The following is a 27,103-nucleotide window of genomic DNA, read 5'->3' on the forward strand; positions in this document are numbered from 1 at the left end:
TGTTTGTAAATGTTATTCTTTAAATAATTTACTTTTAAAGTAACAGTAGGTGCTGCAGCCCCACAGCTGGCCTCCTCCTCCAACAATCGGTGTCAGGAAAGTGTGCCCGTCGAATGGGATCGATTTCCATGCATGCACACGCAAGTCTGAAAAGACCCCTGTCTGCTGAACCAATGTAGGTAAATCATGTAAATAGATATGTGTTCAGCTGCACGGGACACAGAACATAGCGGGGAGGGGGGAGGTCATATGGAAGATTCTTTAAAATCCACACTACAAAATGTAATGGGACCACACAGCTGTCATATACATTAAAATGCATAGGATGGCTGGAATGTTCCTTTAATGCCAAATGCAGTTGTTTAAGTGCAGCTGAACACTGAATTACATTAAACCTGCCCTTGCTCTCCTTTCGCCTTTGCAATGGAGTGTTGGTCCCCATGGCAACATGCGAGCAGAGACAAAGCAACAATCACACTACCAAGATTGCTGGCTACATGTTACAGTCTTTAGGAATAATTACCTTCCGCTGTTCCGTTTGCCTATGGCAGACGCACAGCGATTGGAAAAGGCGTAACAGTAGGTCAGAGGTCAATCTCTGAGCGAGGTCTAATTTTGGTTAGTCAATTATGTTGCATTCTTGGTAATAGATTCTCGAAACCTATTCAATAAAAGGTTGTCAGAGCAACACATTTGCCTACGGATGATTAAAAGTGTCACATATCATTTGATTCCTTGAGAGACAATCTATTTTCTGCTTTAACGATCTTTAAGAGCAACAAGGCGAGGGTAAGAATATCTGGGTGGGCTGTACATATTCTTCACTGCGTATGTTTTATAACGTAGATAGGATTGGATTACGCTGGTCTTGAACTGTGATATTTGTTTGAGGTTTAGTTAAAAATAGGAGGATCTTTTGCGTATGGGAGAAAAATGCAAAGCAAATATCAGACGAGTCTCTATAAACGTGCAGAGAGAATCTTTGCCTCCTGCAATGTTTTTATGAAACACCGGACTGCAATCGAAATAAATTGGAGAAATGCTAACCCGTACTTCACGTTTTTGGGAACTTTTCCGGGAAGCTGCCTTGCTTTAGCGGGCAGTGGGGGGATCGTGGCTTCATTGGGGAAATCCTCTGTAATGGTGGCTGTCTAAATAACCTGTCCAAGTGGCCACAGACTGATAAATCATTTGCGTGCCTTCTGGTTAAGCACGGGCACTAGGGAATATATGTGGGAAATGTAGTTGGGCACACAATGCGACATTGGGGGATTCTGCTCAACCCCTGTGTGTGGGGACCTCTTTATCCCTACTCATGGAGCGAGCCTCAGTCTATCTCGGGGGTGAGGGGGGGGGTAATCCTGATCTAACTAAATAAATATTAAATATATAAGTAAATTTGGAACACAAATGCTTGTTTACATTAAAAATTAAGAAAAAATATGAAAAAAAACAATTGACTAGCCTTTTCGGGCAGACACAACCTGCAAGCGCTTATGTATGCTTATACAGTTATGTATTTAAGGAATTCGACAAGCGCATGAGTGATAATTCTAAAGAGTGCTTTTTATGTGAATCACAGTTTTGGATTTGCATCTTCGGGTTTTTTTAAACCATCGTCACATGAACATGCATGCTGTTAGATTCTGAACTGTCGTCAAGCGTTGCTAAGCAACTGATAACCGGGGTATGGCGTATATTGTGAATGAGAGCTAATAATAATAATACAATAATATCTTTAAGAGGTCACAATCTTATTTTATATTTTTGTAAGGATTTTCAGACCAGCATTTACCTTTTCACTACTGCAGAACAGCGTAGCCGGTATTCACACAAATAATGTCTGCAATATATTTAACTCATTCATTTACAGCAAATATCAAAGGTTTTAGTTTTTGGAGCAGAGGTAGATCAGAGGATAAGGTCAAAACGGCACACGGACCACTCGGACTGGGATTAAAAGGTTAGATTTAGAGACACAGATCTTGGAAATGTTTACTTATGGACAGGTTGGTTTTTGGCACATCGTCTATCGATGAGAAAGCTCATGTTAATCGGGTGAAATGTTCACCACAAAGCCTGCTGTTGCCCACCCCGGGACAAGTTTCATATACTGCGCTCTAGAGTACCCTGTCCTGTTTCTAATATCTAGTAATCAAAAGGTGAGCTTTCTGTTAGAATTAAGTTCAAAACACCTTAGATTTAAAGACACTCTGGGCACCTCTAGATAATACTTTAGATATTACAACCAAAGTTCATAACACAAATATTTGGAAACGAGTCTATCCTATAGACTAGAAATAAACACAGTAATCAACTAAACTAAAAAAATGTCTTTATTTTTTGCATCTAGTAAGAACAGTTTACCCCAAGATTAACAATTATTTTTTATTCAATCGTTACACGGCTTCTGAATTGATTCTACGGACAGTAAAATAGCACATCGTGTATTGTATAACTTCTCCATGTATACAAATGCAGTATTTCGCTAGAAGCCCCAAACATTACATTAAACAGATTACAGTTTGATATGCACGGTACAATCTACTTTGTAGGCCAAACCAAGAGCTACATGCACCTGACAATATTAAGTGATGGTACTAAAAATCATATTTCTCACTGTCACTTTTCTGAAAAAAAATGTAAATCATCCATGCTTTTTAACGTTAGTAACAGCTGGTCAGCGGGCTACATGTATATTGTACTTTTTTTTTTTCCCTTCGATTTTCACTGTTAAAAATCTTAAGTCAAATATAACGGAACAGATTAAGGCTACTGGAAATATATTTAAAACACAATATTTGGTAGAAAAAAAAAAAGAAAAACGCTCTATGCATAAAGCAATAAAATACAATTAATTATCTTTGGATCAATGGCTAAAAAAAAACAAAACAAAAGCAAAATGTATTCTTGTCTTTGTTTTTAAAATGGTTTCTGATACTTGATGTGGCTATTTTCAAGTTTGATTTAACATTTAACCCCTGAGAGGTGGAATTTGGTAATGAACAATATTAAAGAAACAATTTCTGTAGTAAAAGGAATGGTACGTTTGTTAGAAATCTGGTCCGTTTCAGTGATTTAAAATGCAGATTACGGTTTTTTAGTCAAATAATACATGATAAATTCCTTAATTTGAAACACATGGATTGGATTTTACATCACATACATAATTACAAACTTTGTATTTGTTCCATAGAATATATACAATACAGTTACTATCCATTGTGATGCGTATACAGAGGTGGAATACACCGCAGCAGACAAGACCGTTTAATAAGGCAGTTAAATAATAACATCGTTAGAAGGTACCCAGAGAAGCACAAATCACAACAGATGCCGTTGGCACAAAATATGGCAAAAATTAAACTTAAAGCAATTCAAGGTCTTCTCATGAAAAATATTCAGGTACATCGGGGGTTACGTGAAAGGATAATTCTGTGCAAAGTTTTAAAAATCAGCTTCATAGCAACCAATAAAATGTTCTCGTCAAGCAACATTCCATAGGCTTCTGTTCTATTTGTGTTAAAAGTAGTAGTTGTGTTGTAGAAGTTGTATATCCGCTGTAGCCTAACAAAGTAGAATACTGCCCTGTGAAAGCTCCAAGGATATCAATGATTGAGAGGACTCTTTATGTCATCTGACGAAGTATCATCAGCGATGAACGGGCTGAATACAAACAAGTCCTGCTTATAAAAACCTGTTTTGGGCTGCCTTGTAACTCGGTTATCACGCTGGTCATTTATGGAGCCGTGACATGAATCACAATAAACTGAGTGAAATATGGTAACAGAGCAGCTCGCTTTACTAGATAATTCAAAAATATCCGATTCCCTTAAACTAATGGAAAAATAAGGCTATAAGCCAAGCTTTTCTTTATGGAACTGTAAAATAATAAGTTTCTTACACTGATAGCAGTACACTTTTCTACAATATGTGTGTGTTGGGGCGGTTGCCTACAGCACATAAACATAATGTGTAATTAATACACGTGTGAACACAATATATATATATATATATATATTGCAAATGTAACAAACCATTGAAAAACGATATATAAACAGATACTGCTTCCAAAGCATTTGCCAACGATTTCATACAATTTGGCACATAATAGGAACAGCACAGAAATAACAATAACACCAAATTTAATGTGGAAACGACCAAAGGCAAAGAGTAAGCTTCCTTTTCTTATTCAAATTTCAGGAAAAGGAAGGGAACAACAATTGTAACCTCGTCTGAGCCGGGCCCTCCTCACCGGTTATCTCTGTAAGTCAAATTGTTATTTTACATACTACTTGTTATGTTCTGTCCACCCATTGTACAGCGCTATGGAACTTGATGGCGCTATATAAAACAATAATAATTGCTGTATATATATATATATATATATATATATATATATATATATTGTATACACAATGCTTAGGTGTGAGAAAAGTTCTATAATTGGGGTAACAGGACATATATTAGACCAGACATATTTAACGGTTCAAGTTATACCAATTATTTTGGAAGAAATTGAAAATTACGATCAGGAAAATCAAGTGGCTACTTTGTGTTAAACCTATGAATTTGTTTGTAGTTTACACATTTCAATATTTACAGATAAAGGGGGTTAGGTTGAAATTCAAGCAGATTTCCACATTTCACCGTTCAGGACTGTTAATAAAACTAAATTCTTAAAGCTAAAATCTGTGTCAGAAATCCAGCATACCAGTAGGTCACGAGAAAAGCCATCTTACGTTCCTGTCCTCTGGATTCTAATGATTTCTCCCAGGCATTAAGTTACTCGATTTGTTCAGACGTCCCTTCCCTTTGGCAGAAGCTGGGTCCGGCAGCTTATTTAAGGAGCAGAGGTAGGGGTTCTTTATGGCAGGAACTGATTTCTTCACTTTTTGCCTGACATCTTTGCTTCCCTGAGTTAAAATTGTCCCTTACATACAAATATTCTGAAAATCAAAAGCACGCATTATAGGTACTTTTGATAACGGAATTTAATCATGCTAAATGTTGGAATGGAGGCAGTTTCTGTCTAAGATTAAGAACCATTACGTTCGACAAAGCATTTAAAAGACAAATAGAAAAAGTGCTGCTTTACGGCAGTGGCTGCGCTGAACATCCCGAGCACGAAGAAACCTTTTTACTGGAAGTTCAGGCTTCGTTTCAATGTTCAGGAAATCAGTTGAGGAAATCATTGAAACGTTAAAGTAATGACTGCCGAAATCTCTGACTCCCTGTTTCCTATTTTTTTTAACCTAAACAAAATTTCCCTCTTACTTTCCTATTTGTCTGCATCCTATCCAGGTCGGGGCTGGCCATGAAGCACCATGGATTAATACTCGGTACACTAGAAGGCCAGCGTGACCGTTTAGAACCATCGCACACGTGTGCATCCGCATAGCAACACACGGTTTGGCTGGGCCGGAACCAAGGATCCATGGTTTGACCGTCGCGTATTGGCTGTGAAAAACGCATTGGCTTATTTTCAGGTGAAAAGGTTAAAAAGTCTCTGTAATTGTACATAATGACGGAACATGGCTTGCTATCATTTATCGTAATCATTAAGTAAAGAAGGTGGCTAAGCTTTGTTCAAGTTGGGACCAACCTTTTCTTATCAAACTTAAATGTCCTACCCAGAAAAAATAAGCACTTAATGTTTTAATTAACATATTTCTACTAGGTCCAGATCACGTCTTCTCCAAGAGGGAAATGGCTAATACACACGGTTAACCCTTTGCTGACAAACACAGCAGACACGAACCTGACTGCCAGTTACTTTATATGACTAAAGAATCACCACAACGAAATTAGAGACAGAAAGTTAAAATAGTAGCAAAAGCATATGGTTTACGGTATTCACAATATAAAAATAAAACCATGTGTAGCTAGATTTGGATAAAATATAACGCTTCTGTTAGCATTCTGCTTGTAGTCTACACGTTTAGAAACTGATGACGTTGTATTAGCAAAATGTATTATTGCTTTTTTATATACACTGTTTAACCGTTTCATCGATAGCCCAGATGAATGTTAAAATGAATACATCTGTTCGCTATATGTCATTATAGAATCGGATGTGTGATAAATATGATGTGCGGCAGATAAATCTGATCGTGGACTAGAAGTTTCATTATAACGTTTTCCTATTAAACGACACTGGGGTTCTAAGTTTAAATGGACAGTCATGCCCCCTCCACATTTCCTAAGGGCCAGTCTGGGACAGTAGGCTGGTGTAACTGCCCCAGTACATTTGCAATCCAGTCGTTTGGTAAAATAACCCCAAACTGCCAAATTCAGTCACAGGCATATACAAGAACCGGGTGCACTCACAACGTGAGCCCCCCCCCTATTCTGGATTAAGGACCACTATAACTACCCACAGAAGGATTGTGAAGGATTTGCACTCATTACACTAGGTTTGTGACAAGAGGTTTTCAGTAATTTAAGTAAAAAGGAGATCCGACTTCTCCCTTCCAGCAAATAAATACAAGAACAGAAAATGTAGCTGCCATAGAATATTTCAAGGTTTACAACCAAGCTAAGCGATGAAACTGAATACGGTCTGATCAACATAATTGCTCAGAGGCCATGCTAACCCTGTGGATGCGTTATACCTTCATCCTTCTACTATTTTAATAATCAACCTTTATCCCAAACGGTATGCCTACTAACGCTAGATGATTGCTTCATTAAAACTACCACCGGTGATAAATGGGCCACAAGTTGCGAAACACTTACGTATTATGTACCGGTTTCCAACAACCAATTGGTTATCAGGCCCTGTCTGGTTTATATAAAATATAAATGTCTAAACAAACAGAGATTTCTTCATTAAAAAAATAAATAAAATAAAATCACGTGTGACTGCACCATAGACGGCAGCGGAAGAGGAGAGAGAATAAAGCATCGACCTCGGCGTGCATTCTGATCAGTTAGCCCTTCAAATTACAATTCCACTTCCGGATTTCCAGGAACTCTATCAATATTCATTTAGAGAGAAGTGGAAATGCAACGTCAATACAATTAACAAAAAAAGCCGTTTCCGTATATCTTATTTTACCTTCTTCGCGTACAAGAAACAAAAAAACTATAATAACTCAGCAAAGCTTTGTATTTTATACACATAGTAAAATCTTACTTGTAGTTAATCTCTAACAATCGTCCCTTATAAAAATCTACCGCTAAGAATGTTTTAACCATTAAGGTAAACAACTTTTATATTTATTTTCCATTTTTACATACAAATCACTGAGCTGCTACCTTGCTATTCCTTACAATAGATAGCTTTCTAAAAGGTCTAAAATTTACATGCAGAATGTTTTAATGGATTAATATGCAATAATTAATAATACTGCAATCATCAGACATACTTTCCTTATTCAGTTGGGTGTCCAATTTATTTTACCCCCTACATTTTAGGAGCTAAACAAAGGTATCATCCATGCTTAATAATTTAAAATCAAGTTTAAAGAAAACATTAAGTGTCAAGTAAAGAGAAAATTATTTACAAAGAGCGTCCCCTTGTAATAAATATTAATCTGATGTCAGCACTTAATCCTAGCTGGTGGAAAATCGTAAGCTTTCTCAGCTTTGTATCTCTTTCATTTTAACTTTAACTGGTGAAATGGCAAAAAGTAACAAATTACTGCAATCCGTGGCCATTTTGGGTGAATTTCAGAACTGCATATAGTTACGCGGCCTTTAACGGATTCAAAACCCATTGGTAATTCCAGAAATCGGATTTCTAATAGATTGTTTTTGGATGGTACAATGCCGTAGCCAGTTCACTTCAGTGTTTTATCTTTAAACTTGGCTCAACGTGAACTCCTGCTAGGAAAATAATCATAGCAGAATCTGCCGTAGATTATACACACGTGATGTACTCATTTCTAGAAAAAAAAATGTTTTATCCTCAGGTCATTGCACATTCCCCTTTAAAATGGAATAATATGAAAATACTACAAAGCTCAAACATGCCAGCCTTGTTAGTTAATGTAAGATCTACCTGTGAGCATAAATACATAAAATAGCATTAGTGCAAATCACAATGTCTGTTAATTAGTCGACAAACTGATGCACACAATGATAAAGATTTGAAATCATGACACATAAACAAGTAATATTCTGTGGAAGGAGAGCTCTGGACTCTACTATCAGGGTTGGCACATGCCAGCATCTCTGGTCAACGGGGGTTACAGCCGCAAAAGTGACCTTATGCATAACTAATAAACTTATTTAAATAGAATGATTTGAAAACATTTTAAAAACTATATACATTAAGTCAATATTTCTTTTACAAGCATGATGTAGAATTTTGGTATTTGGGAATTTAATAAACAGCAGCAGAACAGATTAGACTTCACTATTTATGCAATTTTTTGCTAGTGAAGTCTGGAAGCTTGTGTTACTTACACTATAATACATTCTCCCTTTCCATTAAAATACGATTATGTTGATGTAGATAAAAATACAATTTTGTTTGGAAAGCACATTTCTTGTCTTTAATTCCGTTATATTTATTAAGAACATTTTTCTTAAATTTTAATATTTTACTATAGCTTTTCAGAATATTTCAATATTTAGTACTTATTTTTGGCATATCCAATTGAATTCAGAAGGGGCACCAATATCTCTTATGTAAAAAAAAGAGGTGCATTTCTTTATCATTCTAATTTTGCAAATTAGCCAATGGTTTCGCAAAATATAGAACTCAAAACATATGTATTCTAAAATACAAAGATGTGTCGTATAATGCTCTAAAGCATGCTTAAAATGCAGATTATTATTAAATTATGTAACATTTCATTAAACTAAATGCTGGTATACAATGGCTTGAATTTATATTGGTCAACAGCACTTTAATAAAAGCACTTCCCTGAACAAACGACCTCTACTATCTACTTTACTACCTCTACGAATTCAGGTATATATTCCATTCAGGTGATTTCTCAACTGCTTTGCCCAAGTGGTAAAGACACTTTCTGGTAGATTGGCACAGTTTTAAAATCAGAAATATAATTTACTGTACAATAAATATCATTCCCAATTAAAGTTCGTCCGTGATAAACATAAATTGAGTTTTCAATATATATATATATAAACTATTGTTTAAATACTGTATTCCAGTCACATCCAATAAACACTTGTAGGCAACAGTAATAGGAAAGTTTAAAAAGTTCTTGATAGAAAGCTATGAAAATACCTTCCTTTACAATGCTGCAACTTGAACAATTCTTAATCTTAGATTCCAGTATAGAGAAGACATCAAACAAAGTGAGATTAGAGGTATTTGTATGATTTTACAATTAGGCCTTAGACTCATGTTAAGAAAACACTCCTTCTCTCAAAAGGTTGTTTGGTTACGGTCAGCTTCCAGAAGTCAAGCTGGTCAAACATGCGGGACGTTCAAGCTCAGAAATCCAAACAAAGCCTTTCTAGTGGGAAATCAAAAAGACGACACTGGTCCTACGCATCACTATTAGGATCTCTCGCAGCAAGGTCCAACAGTGCTTTCCAAAGAAAGCTGTGAAGGCTGACGGAGAAGAGGACCTGTTGACGGATCGACCATCGAAGATGTTGGAAAGAGCTTGTACCATCCAATTACCATGCTCGACAAATCAAGTTCTTCTAGAAGTATTCTTGCTACTCCCATGAAATGTTTCCTTTCCATTCTTCCGTAATTCCCCCACACCATCACCTTCAAAAACATACGATATGTCATACACGGAAATGCATGGAAAACATTAAGGAATATGGAAAACATTCTGGTTTGCAACCAACTGGATTAACACATAAATCATTTGCATGCCTGTTTGACATATAAAGTGTAGAAAAATAACTGATATAAATTAAAGCATTTTGATGCGGTAAATATTTAATTTAAATAATATGAACGATGTAACATTTTAAAACTAAATAAAGGAGAAACTGCACTGTAACATTGTGGCGATGTCTAAATGTAATGTATGCTTGAAAACTTTTTGTTGCTTGATTTAAAAGTAAATCCAGTTAAACCAATCAATGCTTTATTATCTGCAGGGTGCGGGCAACACCTGGTTCTTCAAATCACATAAATATTGATTATAATGGGATTATAAACCTGAATAAAAAAAAAACAGCAGTTTTAAAAAGTATAAACCAGAAAACTGAGAAAGACTATTATACTGCCAGCCTCCTAGTTGCTCGTGCCCACGCAAACAACCATGCGCGCACCACACACCACGCAAACAACCACACACACCACGCAAACAACCATGCGCACACCACACACTACGCAAACAACCACACACACTACGCAAACAACCACACGCACACCACACACAATCTCAAGTGGCCAAGAAGGGACAATTTTGTTTTTAAGGCATGGCGTTTGAGGCCTGGCTAGGGAGCAGGACCTTACCAATAATTTTTATGTGACTTTTTGAAAGTACACCCTTTTGAATTCTATGGTATTATTAGTATATTAGGTATATTAGGATACACTGGAATAGTAACCGTTCAAATGAATCTGTCTACCGTATGATCCTCTGTCCCTTTCATCATTGTTTGACTGCCAAGAGAAGAACCAGAATGTTATCCGAAGCACCTATTTATGTATTCAAGAGCGATCCGAGCCACGTAGAAGGCTGGTTAGGGATACGAGGCCGCGCCAACTCCTGTAGTGATGTTCAGGGAACTTTGAAACGGCTACAATAGATTTTAAGCACTAATTGCTTTCTCGGGGACGTTGTTTTCAAGTAATTTATACAGCTCTTGAAGAGAACGGACAGAGCAGCGTTTTTGCTGTTAAATGCCTCGGTATAAATATACCTCTAACACGAGGTCAGAACACCGACAAGTTCACTTATATTACAAAACAAAGGCACGTTATCCTTTTTACCGATTCCCGTGAGAGACCGAATATCTTGAAGATTTTTGTGCCAAAAACATTTTTTTTATTTTTAATGTTAAACAACGGCAATTAGCACAACCTGTGCATTTTTAAATATAAAAGGACACAGTGCATTTTTAGCCCTAATCTGCAAGGTTCCATCCGAAGACTACTTAGCCAAGAAAAGTACAACATAAAATATTGAATGAAAGAGATAATTGAGGTTATTTTTAATGAACAATTCTCAGGATGTGACTTGGTTAATGTAAGAAATCTCTGGATGCTGCAACATAAAACAGAAAATGGACGGCGGTGCCGGGTTAAAATCAGACTCTGAACCACGAGCACCACGTTTGCCAGAAAACCTCCTCATACGGAGAAGATCCATTAAGTCAGAAAGTAGGTTTCTGGCGCAAGATGCTCTCCTAGGCTGTGGCCCAAAAACTGCAAATTAAAACAGCGCAGATACCGTATTCTTAACCAAACCGTTTTATTACACTGTGGCTCAAAGACCTCAACAAACAAACAAACTTCCCACAACAATGGAAACTCTGCAATGATACAAAAGATCTAGCAGCGTCTGTTACAGCTCAACCCCATAATATCTGCCCGAGGGTTTCTACTATGGCATTGTGATTTATATCCTATGGGTCCTATCCTATACACACAAATATATACTAATCCATACACAATTATTTATATGCTATGAAATATAAAAAAGTTCCATTTTCACCTGTAATACTTTCCCTTGCGGGCTTTCGCTGAACACGAGCACCTGGTTATACAAAGGGTCCAAGGATTTCCGACCAACTTTAGTCTTCTTTTTTGCAATGCAAACTCCATTTTCTAGCAGATATACCTTTATGTAAGCAGCTGGAAAACAGAGAGCGGGAATATTAAAACGCTTTATCACATGATCCGATTTACCGACTTCAGGGCAGGCGGCAGATGGACAGCGTTAGAAGGAAAATAAAAACAGCAGATAACTTGATTTTACGCGATTTCATTGGATTACAAGAAATTGCCTACATAGAAAATCTAATGTTTGGCCTCTGATCTACCCAAGAGAGTCACAAAGAACAGTCCTTTGCAACCAGAAGAAATACCTAAAAATCATAGAATGCTGGTTTCTGAAGGAATTGCTGACATCTCAGATACGCATTTTGTATTCTATACTAGCGTTGTGGAAGAAAAGAAGAAAAAAAAAAGAAAAAGCTGTATTATACATTAAATATACATTCATTCTAATCCCCAAATTATATAAATACCGGCCTGCTCCTTAGTCCCATAGTTAGTATTCAATATACCGGTAGCACCCTCTGCGGAGTAATCAGTGGGAACTTCCGCCACCCCCATCTTACCAGTTTATCCAAAATATCTGCTTTGTTAAGATCCTATATTGTTGCATTGATTAACCCTATGAAATGCTGCTAAAATGTATTTCACTACAATACTTCCCAAATGTCCCTCTTAGGAATGACAGTCCCTCTTTTGGACTATTAAGAGCAAATATAAAGCTAAGCTTAAGGAGGCAAACTGCATTATTCAATATTAAAATTACCAGGTTAACAAAAAGGTGATAAACCCCTTCTTAGATATGCAAGGGAAGAAATAAGTAAACAATGAATAATTAGAAGCGACTTGTATAAATAATGTCTTATTATATAACCTCTTATTATAAATATTAAAGCCTAAATAAACGTCTGTCCGGTTTTTACAGAAGAAGGGACATCAGTTAGAGAAAAAAGAGAAACGCGTTTAAAGAGCAAAAAGATCTAACTCTCCAAAGTAAAATTAGACAAATCCATGGGATCTGATAGGATGCAACGTTATTAAAAGATCTCTCGAGTGTCCTGGCTGAAGCATACGGAGACTTCTCTAACCAGCCGCTGTCGACAAGAGGAGTTCCAGAAAGATGGGGATCAGCAACTGCAGGATCTCAAATTCTTACTTTTTTGCCCAAGGCGTTAGCGTTCGCATTTACAGACATTAGATTTTTAATATATTCTTTAAAGCAGCAGAACAACATTGTGGGGAAAGCGGAATTCATTGAAGTTATTTGAAGTAAATGAGAAAACAGCTGCAGTCCAGGCCCAATTTCCAATAATAACACAAAGCCCCCCCCCCCCCGAGCTCCATAAGCTAAAGACAGACATTTATTTGGCAAACAACTAATCCCCGATAAATAATTTTTCTAATTAACTGGCTCTGGTAACACCAAACATTAAACTTATAGCGGCTGAGCGCTTTAGCGTTATGCTAGTAGACTTAGTGCTATATATTCATTAAACAGAATATTCATTAAACAGAATATTCATTAAATATGCTAAAGTCTTAACAAAAGATTGTAACGATTATTTTTACTGAAAAGCAAAAGTCATGGCAAACGTAACGCCTGTGGTAGCCGATATTTTTTTAATGATTGCCGATCGGTAGAGTGAATGAAGTTTAAGTCAGTGTAACGATATGATATATATATATATATATCACACTAATAATCCACACATGTAGTGTTCAGATAGATAAAAATGTGTTAATTAACCCCTTAATGACAAAGCCCGTACATGTACGGGCTCAAAATGCATTGTTTTCAATGGGTTTAGGGACCGCCCATTGTCCTTAAGGGGTTAAAGTCCGGCAATAGCAATATTGCTACTGTGCGCCAAGGTTGTATCATTAATGTGTGCTTTGCGGTCATTAATGACCTCCTAATACAACGTAATTATTACACGCAAACGGCTAATGAAAGCAGGGAATACAGAAACGCTCGCGTTATATACAGAGCCAAATCCCCTGAACAGAGAAGATGTCAACGTGGAGATAATATATATATTTTTTTTACCTTAATAATCTTATACATTTCACTACAGTTTCTGGCCATCAATATCGGTCTCCATCCCACCCCGGCACTTATATTTGGGGACAATTAAGATTTCCCTTTACGCTCAGAACCGAACGCAACGAGCCATTACCTGAACCCCCCTATCCACTTATCTTGGGGTCCCCACTCTTTGCAAGGGGTCTCAGGGATGAAGAACTCCTGCGGTATTTGCTGATTTTGTGATAAATTAAACTACAACAGGCTTGTCCCAAAAAAGAAAAGAAAAGTAGCAATTCTATAAACTGGATATCATTTTGTGGGTTTTATATAGATTTTTGCTGAATAAAAACACATTTCGTTATATTCTGGGTATTGAACAGAAACAATCTTAAAGAGATCCAGGGCTGCCACGCCGCACATTCACGCATTTCCGCACATTCACGCGTTTCTTTATGAAGAGATCTCTCTTCTGATCTCTAGAACAAAAGGAAAAACGCAGTTTGGAATTTATTATCAAGTAATTGTGTTGAAAAGCCAAAGGTTGTGTAGGAAAATGACATCATCAGATTATGACCTGAATTTTAAATGACTGCTGGATCGGAAAGAATTGTAATATACTAGCTTTTCGATAAATCAGACATATTATATTTTTTGTGCCAGTTTACCTGGTGGGGTTTTGGAGCCAGCTTTCGCCGTTAAACCTCGAGCTTGAATAATTTCCACTTCAAGTTGCCCATTTCGTTCCAGTAAACCAACTTCCACGTCTCCTGCAATAAAAGGCGAGAACCCCGATAAATTCATTTGCTGTAATTCAATTCCGTGCGATAAACCTAGGATGACGTCCTTGTAACTTACCCATCGATGTCGTTGCCAGCGTCTGGCGGCCGACAAACTGGGCTGGGCCCATGCCCGATAGGAAGCCACCGAACTGCCCATCGGACGCCAGGCACATTCCACTGTAGTTTAAGCTAGAAATAAAAAAAAAAAAAGTATCATTAATAACCGACGAGGAAACTGAACTGAATTCCGTACATATTAGGCCTCAAACTCAGTAATATTAGCATTTTCCCTTTCTTAATGCATGATGATAAAACATCAATTGACCTTTCCGACATCAACATTTCATTTACTATGATGATGATTACCCCCATTACTGATATTTGTAGCGATAAATTGCTCTGCATGCATCAATTATTTCATATCCACAGGTTTTCAGCCGCATCTTCGACTTGCAGGGTGTAATTACCAGGCAGCTGTAGAAACAAATGCTAAAAATGTGCAGTTCCATTTCGCTTCCCTTTAAGGAACAGAATCACGCTGCCAACGCTTTATTTCTTCACTTTTTGAGTTTTAGATTTGTCTTCATTGTGACAGACGTTCTTCCCATATTTATGGAATCTGATATAAAAAGGTACCTAATGCGGTGTCTAATAATAAATACCCAATGAACTAATATTTTACGGTACAGCCGGGTGAAACCAGAGGATAATCTTTTTTTAAAGTACAAACGATTTAAGGTGAATTCTGTATTTAAGAAAAGATTTCCATTCTTATAGTAAGGAAACGACTCATATATAACAGATCTGTCATTTTATTCTTACCACTGAAGGTTTGATTACATAAAAACAGCAGTTTCTATGGTAACAACCTATCAGCGCCTGTTCTTGTATCACGTGGCAAGTCTTTCCGTAAAAACCATGAATGATTCCACATTCTACAGGATTAAAGAATAATACATAGCATGGGTGTAGTGAGAGAGCAGCACATGTAACACGCTGGGGTATCTTTCAGCACCGCGGACAGCGGCGACAGCGCGCAGGAGTCCCGGAGTACTTTGGCTTTGAACGGCTACAGTTATTCTCATGATCTCATTATCACAGAGCACACCGGCGGCTAAGGGCAGATTGAGGTTTGTTGTACAGCGACGTATAAGACAGAAAAGGGCAGAGCGGGGTAATTGCGTGGTATGGATGAATCGCTATAGTTCCCCGATGTCTACTCCACTCAGTTTTTCTGTCCAGCACAACCAGATGGTCTTTCTATATTTCTGCACTCCAGCTTAGACCGGAATCATCGACAAAAAAAGCAATTTACATGAGAGGGATTTCACAGAAGTGCAATAAAATGAAACCTGGCGCACTTGATTGGCAGCCATTAATTAGCAGAATCAATTGGAATCATGCTTAGCAAAACACTTAGCGTTCTTCAACGAGCACACAGGTGTCAAGTGAGTCTTAATCAGCCAGGTCTGCACGTTGGCATCACCACACGCAAGTCACCACGTGAAGCAAGCGGTTAGTAATCACCGTTCAATATTATTGTCAAGATCCAAGATAAAACCTATTCTGCAAGCGTTTACACAACTGCTATGCGATGCACCGCTAGTTACGTCCCGTTTACTCGTCCTGCACCGGCGCGGAACAGAATGGTGATCTATAGATCAATTAACAATAATTATTCTATCTTTAAAGTTACTTGTGTGCCAAGTGCAAAAGTCATGTGCTTTATGATGCAATAGTTCTGTCTTGACAATTTTTTTTCCGATTTATCTTTGTCTTCTCTGAGTTTTATAGCTGATTTCCTAATAAAAGATTCGTCTAACAGGTACCTCTTCTAATATCATACAAACCTCATGCCCATCATATGCGGAGTTTACAGAACCCGCAGTGCTGCTACGTTAACAATGCGATCCTTGGGAAACCCTAACAGCGGAGGCTGAGCCACCAGGTACCGTAACTGCTAGTATGTTACAGGGTGTTCGCGTGTGCAAAGTATGTTATGGTGTGTGGGAGGAGCTTGGGTCCCTCCCCTTATTATGCCACTTCTTACGCTTATGGTTTCAAGCCTTTGCAATTCAGAGGATAAATCTTTACGCTTCCTTTCATTTTAAAGATTACATCTAAATTTTGTTAAACTGAGTCTCTACTCGCTTCAAACACAAGCAGAAGATCAGTGAATCCTAAAGCCGATGCAACTACCGGTACTTTCACAGTTTGACATTTTGGCTTCTTTGGCCGCAGCAATTTATTTACATGGTTTAAAATGGTATCGCGTGCCGTTTTGAATAAGTGTTGCCTAATTTACATACTAATTAACATGCAGGCAGTCAATTCACAGATGGCCAGTTCTTCAACTATCATTTTTTGCATGGTTCTCATCGATATCATCTAACCCAAGACCTGAGAGCTCACATATATATCATTATACAGCATACATATATTATACAGCACACATATATATCATTATACAGCACACATATATATCATTATACAGCACACATATATATCATTATACAGCACACATATATTTCATTATACAGCACACATATATATCATTATACAGCATACATATATTATACAGCACACATATATATCATTATACAGCACACATATATTTCATTATACAGCACACATATATATCATTATACAGCACACATATATATCATTATACAGCATACATATATATCATTATACAGCATACATATATATCATTATACAGCATACATATATATAATTATACAGCACGCATATATATCATTATACAGCACACATATATATCATTATACAGCACACATATATATCATTATACAGCACACATATATATAATTATACAGCATACATATATATCATTATACAGCACACATATATTATACAGCACACATATATATCATTATACAGCACACATATATATCATTATACAGCACACATATATATCATTATACAGCACACATATATATCATTATACAGCACACATATATATCATTATACAGCATACATATATATCATTATACAGCATACATATATTTCATTATACAGCATACATATATATCATTATACAGCATACATATATATCATTATACAGCATACATATATATCATTATACAGCACACATATATATCATTATACAGCACACACATATATCATTATACAGCACACATATATATCATTATACAGCACACATATATATCATTATACAGCATACATATATTTCATTATACAGCACATATATATCATTATACAGCACACATATATATCATTATACAGCACATATATATATCATTATACAGCATATATATATATCATTATACAGCATACATATATATCATTATACAGCATACATATATTATACAGCACACATATATATCATTATACAGCACCCATATATATCATTATACAGCACCCATATATATCATTATACAGCACACATATATATCATTATACAGCACCCATATATATCATTATACAGCACACATATATATCATTATACAGCACCCATATATATCATTATACAGCACACATATATATCATTATACAGCACACATATATATCATTATACAGCATACATATATTATACAGCACACATATATATCATTATACAGCACACATATATATCATTATACGGCACACATATATATCATTATACAGCATACATATATTATACAGCACACATATATATCATTATACAGCATACATATATATCATTATACAGCACACATATATATCATTATACAGCACACATATATATCATTATACAGCATACATATATATCATTATACAGCATACATATATATCATTATACAGCACACATATATATCATTATACAGCACCCATATATATCATTATACAGCACACATATATATCATTATACAGCACACATATATATCATTATACAGCACACATATATATCATTATACAGCACACATATATATCATTATACAGCACACATATATCATTATACACCATACATATATATCATTATACAGCATACATATATATCATTATACAGCATACATATATATCATTATACAGCACACATATATATCATTATACAGCATACATATATATCATTATACAGCATACATATATATCATTATACAGCATACATATATATCATTATACAGCACACATATATATCATTATACAGCATACATATATATCATTATACAGCACACATATATATCATTATACAGCACACATATATATCATTATACAGCACACACATATATCATTATACAGCACACATATATATCATTATACAGCATACATATATATCATTATACAGCACACATATATATCATTATACAGCATACATATATATCATTATACAGCACACATATATATCATTATACAGCATACATATATATCATTATACAGCATACATATATATCATTATACAGCACACATATATATCATTATACAGCATACATATATATCATTATACAGCATACATATATATCATTATACAGCATACATATATATCATTATACAGCACACATATATATCATTATACAGCATACATATATATCATTATACAGCACACATATATATCATTATACAGCATACATATATATCATTATACAGCACACATATATATCATTATACAGCATACATATATATCATTATACAGCACACATATATATCATTATACAGCACACATATATATCACAGGGCCGTATAGTTAGAAGTAATCATGTAAATTCTATAGCTGTAATGAGTAGCGTACCTAGCGGGGGGGGGGCGGTCCGCACCGGGTGCCGCTCATCAGGGGGGTGCCAACTTGCCGGCACCCGGCACCCCTCCAGAGACGGACAGTAATGTCCGCCGCTGGAGGAGCAGGCTCGCAAGAGAGCGGTATCGGAGGTCTTTAACAGACCTCCAGCTCCCTTGAGTGATTTTAAGCCGGTTCCCTTGAACCGGCTTAATATCACTCAAGGGAGCCGGAGGTCTGTTAAAGACCTCCGACTCTGCTCCCTTGCGATCCGCGCGGCAACTGCTGCTGTGCAGAGGGCACTGTGGGCGCGGCTTCAGTGCCGCCGGAATCTGACAACAAACCCCGGCGGCACTGAAGCCGCGCCCACAGTGCCCTCTGACCCGGAAGAAGACAGAAGAAGAGGAGCGAAGAGGAAGACTGCTGTAAAAAGAAAAGACTGCTGTAAGAAGAAAGGAAGTAGAAAAGAAGGTAGGAAATCATTCATTAAGACTGAGTGACAGTGACAGTGACAGTGACAGTGACAGTGGATTGGTATATGTGTGGAATCTGTGGATTGGTATATGTGTGGATTGGTATGTGTGGAATCTGTGGATTGGTATATGTGTGGATTGGTATATGTGTGGATTGGTATGTGTGGAATCTGTGGTATGGTATGTGTGGAATCTGTGGTATGGTATGTGTGGAATCTGTGGTATGGTATGTGTGGAATCTGTGGTATGGTATGTGTGGAATCTGTGGTATGGTATATGTGTGGATTGGTATGTGTGGAATCTGTGGATTGGTATGTGTGGAATCTGTGGATTAGTATGTGTGGTATGTGTGGCATCTGTGGATTAGTATGTGTGGTATGTGTGGAATCTGTGGATTGGTATGTGTGGTATGTGTGGAATCTGTGGATTGGTATTTGTGGAATCTGTGGATTGTAAGTGTTGATTGGTAAATGTGTGAGAGTGATGGGTGTTATGCTGTACCATTTCCAATGTCTTTTTCATTATAATTATGCTCTAAAGTACATCATAACTCCCATCACTCTATACTGTTCCGTACAGTGGCAGAGCTGGGAGACAGAGGCCTTGCACCCCCACCGCAGGGTGCTGGTCAGGTTCTATGTGGGCAATGTGGACGCTGGCTTTGGGGTGTGCAATCTGTGATCTATGCCTGTAATTTAGGGTGTTTTATCTATAACTTTAATGCTGAGTTTTTATGTGAATTCCAATTGATCAATACCTGAAAAGCTGGGTTTGTGTGTTAATGTGTTGGTCTATATCTGCTATGCTATGTTTCTATACATTATTTATGTTTACCAGCAAATACAGGATTTGTATGTCTTATTCAGTTGATCAATACCTGGGGTGCTGTTTCCATGTGTTGTTTATTTGATCTATACCTTCAGTGCTGAGTGATTTCCAGTTGATCTATACCTGCAATGCTGGGTTTGTGTGTTCTGTTGATTTATACCTGCAATGCTATGTTTCCATACATTATTTATGTATACCTGTAAATACAGGATATTTATGTCTTATTCAGTTGCACGTGCTGTTTCCATGTGTTGTTTATTTGATCTATACCTGAACTACAGGGAGTAATTAAAAGAGAGTTGTGGTTTAGTGACGTAGGGGACAAATCGACTTTGGGGATGATTACGGGGAGAGGACCTCCCAATGTCACGGTGCAGTCAGAAGAAGGGAAGGCTGTACTGACTCTCACAGTCTTCCCCTGATCTGCAGTTGAGGGCAGTACAGCATAATCCCTATCACTATACATCGATCTAGACATTTACAATAATGCAGCATAACCCCTACCACTATATACTAAGCCAGACACTGAAGTGGTAGGCCTACACCACATCAATGGCTTTGTATATAGTGATATGGGTTATGCTGCATTATTGTAAATGTCAGGCTCAATGTATAGTGATATGGATTACGCTGCCCCACCGTCAATGTGTGCTCAGTATAAAGTGATAGGTGTTATCCTGTATCACCGGCAATGTGGGCCTCGGTATATATTAACAGTTATGTTGTACCACCGTCAGCGCGTGCCTCAGTATATAATGGAAACAGTTATGTTGTACTACTGTCAGCGCGTGTCTCAGTATATAATGATAGCAGTTGTGCTGCACAACTGTCAATGTCTGCCTCAGTGTATAATGATAGTTATGTTGTACTACTATAAGTGTCTAGCTCAGTATATAAAGATAGCGGTTATGCTGTACCACCATCAATATCTGGCTCAGTTACAGTGATAGGTGTTATGCTGTTCCACTGTAGTATCTGGCTCAGTGTATAGTGATAGGAGTTATGCTGTTTCACTGTAATGTTTGCCTCAATATATAATGAAATTACTTAAGCTGCACCACCGTCAATGTCTGTCTCAGTATAGAGTGATAGGCATTATGCTGTACCACCGTCACTGCCTGGCTCAGTATATAGTGATATGTGTCATGCTATACCGCAGTCAGTGTCTGGTTCATATGGTATATATAATCATGAGTCGACATGGCAACACCACTATATATGCAAATGCTTAAATAAAAAGAGAACAATGTTATGGTGACTCCTGATTATAATATCAGAATTTCTTTTAGTTTATAGTGTCTTTAGCTGCTTAGCCAGTACTTAATTTGTAATGTTTGTCACTCATTTGTTAGGGTTATTAAAGAAAGCACTATTATGTTTGTTAAATGTTATTTAAACTTTTATATTTGGGGGGGGGGTGCCACTTACAGGATCCGCCCCGGGTGCCAAATACTCTAGGTACGCCCCTGGCTGTAATAAAACTATTGGTTCAATCTTACAGAAGGTGGTGGCGGCCGCCGCTAGAATGAAAACATTCAATTTATAGAGAACAAGGACAGGGAGGAACAGCTGCTTATGCTGTACATTTTATTTGATTTTGCACTGTAGTTCTGTAAATAGTAAGTAAAAACTTATATATAAAAATTACTTTGTAACATTACTGCAGATATATCAGGAATTGCAACACTATTATTCCATCTGTTATATCTGATGGTGAAGGATAATGGGAGTTATATTGAGGACCACTGAGGACTACACCTGCCCACGCTGCCCACCCTGCCCACGCTGCCCACCCTGCCCACGCTGCCCACGCTGCCCTAGACTCCTCAATCGCAGGGAACGGATAGGAACGAAGAGTCAGAACATTCCATTATTTATTTATAGAGATCGCTCCAAATGTAGCATTTTGTTAATTGCTATACTCTTATTTATAAATATGCCACATTGCATAAGAGATGCTTTTGATTAGACAGAGATTGTGTTGTATGCGGCATTGAAGTCGCTCGTTGACAATGAGATGGGAATGATTTGTCTTGCTTATGGAAAAGGATTTAAAACAGGCTATATGTTAAACAAAAGGACATAAAGAAGCAGCAGAGCCAACACGGAAACGCACATGCGCACACACACACACGCACACGCACGCACACACACACACACACACAATGCCCTAACCCGCTCTCTAGAGACAAAAGACCACAACGCTTAGCTAAGGACCCCCACAAGGGCCCACTGTGTCACAAATGCGGGTACAAGGTCAGGTTGTAGTCTCGTGCAGGGGCAAGACCAACAACTTGGCTGGAGGCACAACTTGCCTAATTGATGATGGCCGTCTGCTGTAGCCTTAGACTTTTACTTGCGTGCCATCTGTAGACACAGCTAGATTAATGGTTGCAAACGCCATTCCACCGATCTAACTGGGCTGAGACGCTCGATAGCCACTCAGTCTTTACATTTTGTTACAATTTGATGGAGTGGTGCTTCTATAATCGTTAAAAAAGCATTTTGGAATAATAGAAACTGTAAATTTTCAGTAAAAGGTTCAGCAGCCGCTCTGCCTTTGTCTGGTTGGTTTTTTGGGTTTGGATGATGGTTCAATGGGTTGTGAGATTTTCCAGACTTGTAGAATAATACAACACAACACAACACAACACACTAGACTACAAACTGATATTGGAACACACTGTATAGATATTAGAATATGATAAAGTGGTAATTGTTACCCAGTACTAACCGTAGCCGTTTCTCCCAATAAACTAAAGTAGGGTTAATTATAAAGCGTAATCTCCACATAAACAGGACATATAGACTGTATATAACTAAACAGTTAACAGCAATAAAGAAAAAACCGATTAATATGCCTGCATTTGCCAATATTTTTTATAGCTTTCTGATTTCTTATCGCCTAGGGGTGAGAACCTGCATCACCCTAAGCGCAGAGCCACTAATTACTTTGTATTGTTAATCGCAAGGGTCTCCGGTAAGCCACGTGTGATACATCGAACATGCACGAACACAGCTTGCTAACATTTTAATTAGCAGTACCTACGAAGAGCCCCCCCCCCCGCCTCTTGGTATACAGCGATAAAGGCTTTGAGAACACGGTTGCCATGGAAATAAAAATGTCCACTCGACTACGACAGCAGGAAATTCAGCAGTTCTGGCTTAAATGCGTGCCACGTACAAAAGACACGCTGGATGGGGTAAATTTGTTAGAAATGAACCACACTACCGGGCTTCAGTACTATTGTTTGGGAGATTTATGAGCAATGGGATATTAATAATAAACATTTAAGGAATCATATATTAAATATATACACACACACAAATATATATACATATATATATACACACACATATATACATAGTATACATAGTGCATAAATGAAGTCATAGATGTTCTGGTCATAGACGTCTCCCTGGTGTTCCCTTCCACCCTTAAGGATTTTTATTTAGGTCTAAATGTGCGAGAGCCACAAAGTGTACCACTCGACAAAACAATGTCTAAATCATACACACAGAACAACGGGCAAGCGATAACGATTCATAGTCTCGCAGTAAACGTCTGTGCCATGAGATCCATGATTGTAAGCTTGGGAGCCGAGTCTCTCCACCGAATGTATCGGTTTGTCTCAGTCTGTCGATTCTCGTCTCGTCAGACCCCTTGAATATATGTATTGTATTAAGCGCTGCGTAAACTGTTGGCGCTATATAAATAAACGATAATAATAATAATAATAATAATAATAATATCAAATCCTACTATGGAAGCCTTAACTTCTGGTTAAATCAGATTCTTCCCATTTGAACGCAGGGTACACGGCTTAATAATGTTGGTCTTATGGTCTATGGGGTCCATGCGCAACCCAAGTCACAGAGCTATCTTATGCCGCATGCGTAATATCCACAAATGTGGTTTAAATCTAGGAGAATCGCTTTAAAATATACAGGGGGGGGGTGCGGATCCATGATAAATTAACTCTTAGATGAAAGAAAGTACAGCATAGCAAACGTCTTCTGGGATCTGAATTGAAAACAAGTAATTAGCAACACCAAACATTCAGTGTTTTACATAATTCTGTCTGCACACATACTAACCACACGGCATCGGCACAGCTGTGCGCATGCAGACACGTTCTACATTTGGAGACACATTCTACATTTGGAGACACATTCTACATTTGTTGTTGATAATGAGCTTTTAGTGATCTTGGGAGTCATGGACTTTCAGCCTTTGCAACACGAGGATTTAATTTGATTTCTTGTGGAGATTTGGTTTCCGAATAATCCAGCAGAAGCCATCTTCATTAATTCTCCCGTTCATTACTTTTAGTTAATTCTAGGCACTAAAACAGACATCAGATTTCCTAAATTCCCCCGACACCTCCTTTATGCATCTTGTAGCAGAGAAATGAATTATTATACCGGTAATTGTAATAATTCTGCTCCCGTGTAATACTCATGTAGTAGTAGTAGTAGTAGTAGTAGTGGTAGTAGTAGTGGTGGTAGTAGTGGTGGTAGTAGTAGTATTTACTCATACTCAAGTCTGTTTCTGGAATAATAAAGAATGTGAAATTGGATAGAACTTAAATCAGAACTAAATATGAAGTGTTTAAATCTATCATCACGGAAAACAGAATATTTAAAATCTGTCTTTTGCTAATTTGTTTTACCACCTTATATACAGTGACCCCAAACTTTTGAACAGTAGTGTATAATATATTACAGATATTTCATTGTCTTAATTATTCCAAAATGCTTTTTGATCAATAAATCTGCCGAAAACGTCTACAATGGGCACGCGAGCAAAAAGGAATGGACCGTGGAGCAATGGAAGAAGGGCGCCTGGTCTGAGGAAATGTTTTCTTTTACATCACATGGATGACCGGCAGCGTCGCCTACCTGAAGAACAGGCGGCACCATCGATGGAGACCCCAACTCGCAGCTTACAGGATCTGCTGCCAACGTCTTGGTGCCGGGTACCACAGCGCACCTTCAGAGGTCTAGCGGGGTCCATGCGCGATGGGTCATGGCGGATTCTGCGGCAAAAGGGGGACCTACATAATATCCGTCAGGTGGTCCTGATGTTATGGCTGATCAGTTACTGTTTATTGTAACTGCAGCTGTAACGTTAAAAAGGGTCAGCTGGAAGATTTGGATATTTCTTCTTCTTCTAAATAAAATCTGAAACGGTTTTATTCACAGATAACTTTACACGCAGGGCGTTCCTTAAAATGAGTACAAAGAGCAAGAGATCATCCTTTCAGACATGAAGAAAAGAAGCTTTATTAAAGCAGAGGATGTGGAACGAAATACAGAGATTGTGCTTTCAGAGTCTATAGTAGATTCTATACAGCTGGTTATGAGGACGATTGGAAATTCAGATTGGGTTTTTTGCCATCTTTTGGCTCAACAGCAAGTTTAAACTTTATGGACTTGTGTTTTTTGAACCTGAATTACGATGCGTGGAGCGAGGAGCGCGTCTGTCCCATGGCCTTCAGCGTCCGGTTATTGTAGCCACAGCTCGTGCCTCGTTACAGATTCGTTAGAACCGTGAATTTAGGGGTAAAGCTGTCTTTGTATAAACCGGCGCTATTCCAATACCCCGTAGAGATATTATGGCGCTCGCGATAGGGATACGGAATTTAGAAACACAGCTTGGAAGAATAAGGACCGCGCTCGAGCTTTCAGGTCTCTCTGGAGCGCGGAGTTATATGTGACCTATTTAAAGATCTATTTTTACGCTCTGACAAAATTTGATGAATTGTGTCAAGTTACGAGCCTCCAAATACTCGCTAATTTATTTTGCATTTATGTAGGCAGCGTTAGAGAGCAGCTAATATATCACTTCTGTCACATCTGCTGAGTTAACATTTGGGCGCCCTTAAGGCGGCCGCAGCGATCCCCTAGGATAAAACGGTATTCCGGAACGGATCGCTACAGGTAAAGACACACAGATACCTCGCCAGAAGAGCGTTACATCACCTGATCTGAAAGTGCTTACCTCTAGTGCTTATTTCCCAGGCGATTCTGGTTTCTCAATATGTTTTTTGCACTGTGAAGTAGATCTCGCTATCTGACATTTAACGGCCGTCGTAAATTAATGAATTCCGTGGTATTCTGGGAATGTATATTAAGCTAATTAGCTGTATAGTCTGTATAGGTGGTAAGAGCTACAAAGGTGATTTTAGAGAAAGATTATGGTAATTTAACAGAAGAAATTAATTACTATGTTCTATTGATGAGTTTGCTCCAAAATTGCACTTTAAATTCTTACATATCCCCCAAAATATTGTTATTTGAGCTCAGCCTCTGGTTTTTACTGCAGTGTACGGAAACGGTAAATAATAAAGGATTATCATTGGATAGAAGATTCCTTAATATTACTATTCACCTCTTAAAATGTTGGTTTTTTTTTTATTGCCACCAGGGGATCACGCTCTGCTTCAGTATGTCACGGCACACGTTGGCATTCATGGTTCCCTCAATAAACCGTAGCCCCCCAATGCCAGCGGCCCTCATGCCGGCCCAGACCATGGCATTCCCACCACCATGCGTGACTGTAGGGAAGACACGCTCGTCTTTGTACTCCTCGCCTGGTTGGCGCCGCACACGCCTGACACC

The 27,103-nt window shown here is 37.8% G+C and overlaps 1 protein-coding gene across 1 annotated transcript in view; it reads right to left on the bottom strand.

Annotated features, from left to right (window-relative positions):
- Positions 1–9,362: 9,362 nt before the first annotated feature.
- The window catches only part of RIMS4 (regulating synaptic membrane exocytosis 4), a 40,568-nt gene continuing 22,827 nt past the window's right edge, over positions 9,363–27,103 (bottom strand). The window contains exons 3-6 of the mRNA XM_053453867.1: positions 14,547–14,659; positions 14,357–14,458; positions 11,604–11,743; positions 9,363–9,697 (exon numbers count right to left, since the gene is read on the bottom strand). Of these exons, the coding sequence (XP_053309842.1) occupies positions 9,479–9,697; positions 11,604–11,743; positions 14,357–14,458; positions 14,547–14,659 (574 nt within the window). The 3' untranslated portion in view covers positions 9,363–9,478. The remainder of the gene's footprint in view (positions 9,698–11,603; positions 11,744–14,356; positions 14,459–14,546; positions 14,660–27,103) is intronic.

This window comes from Spea bombifrons, chromosome 13, assembly GCF_027358695.1.
Source record: "Spea bombifrons isolate aSpeBom1 chromosome 13, aSpeBom1.2.pri, whole genome shotgun sequence".
Classification (NCBI taxonomy): domain Eukaryota; kingdom Metazoa; phylum Chordata; class Amphibia; order Anura; family Pelobatidae; genus Spea; species Spea bombifrons.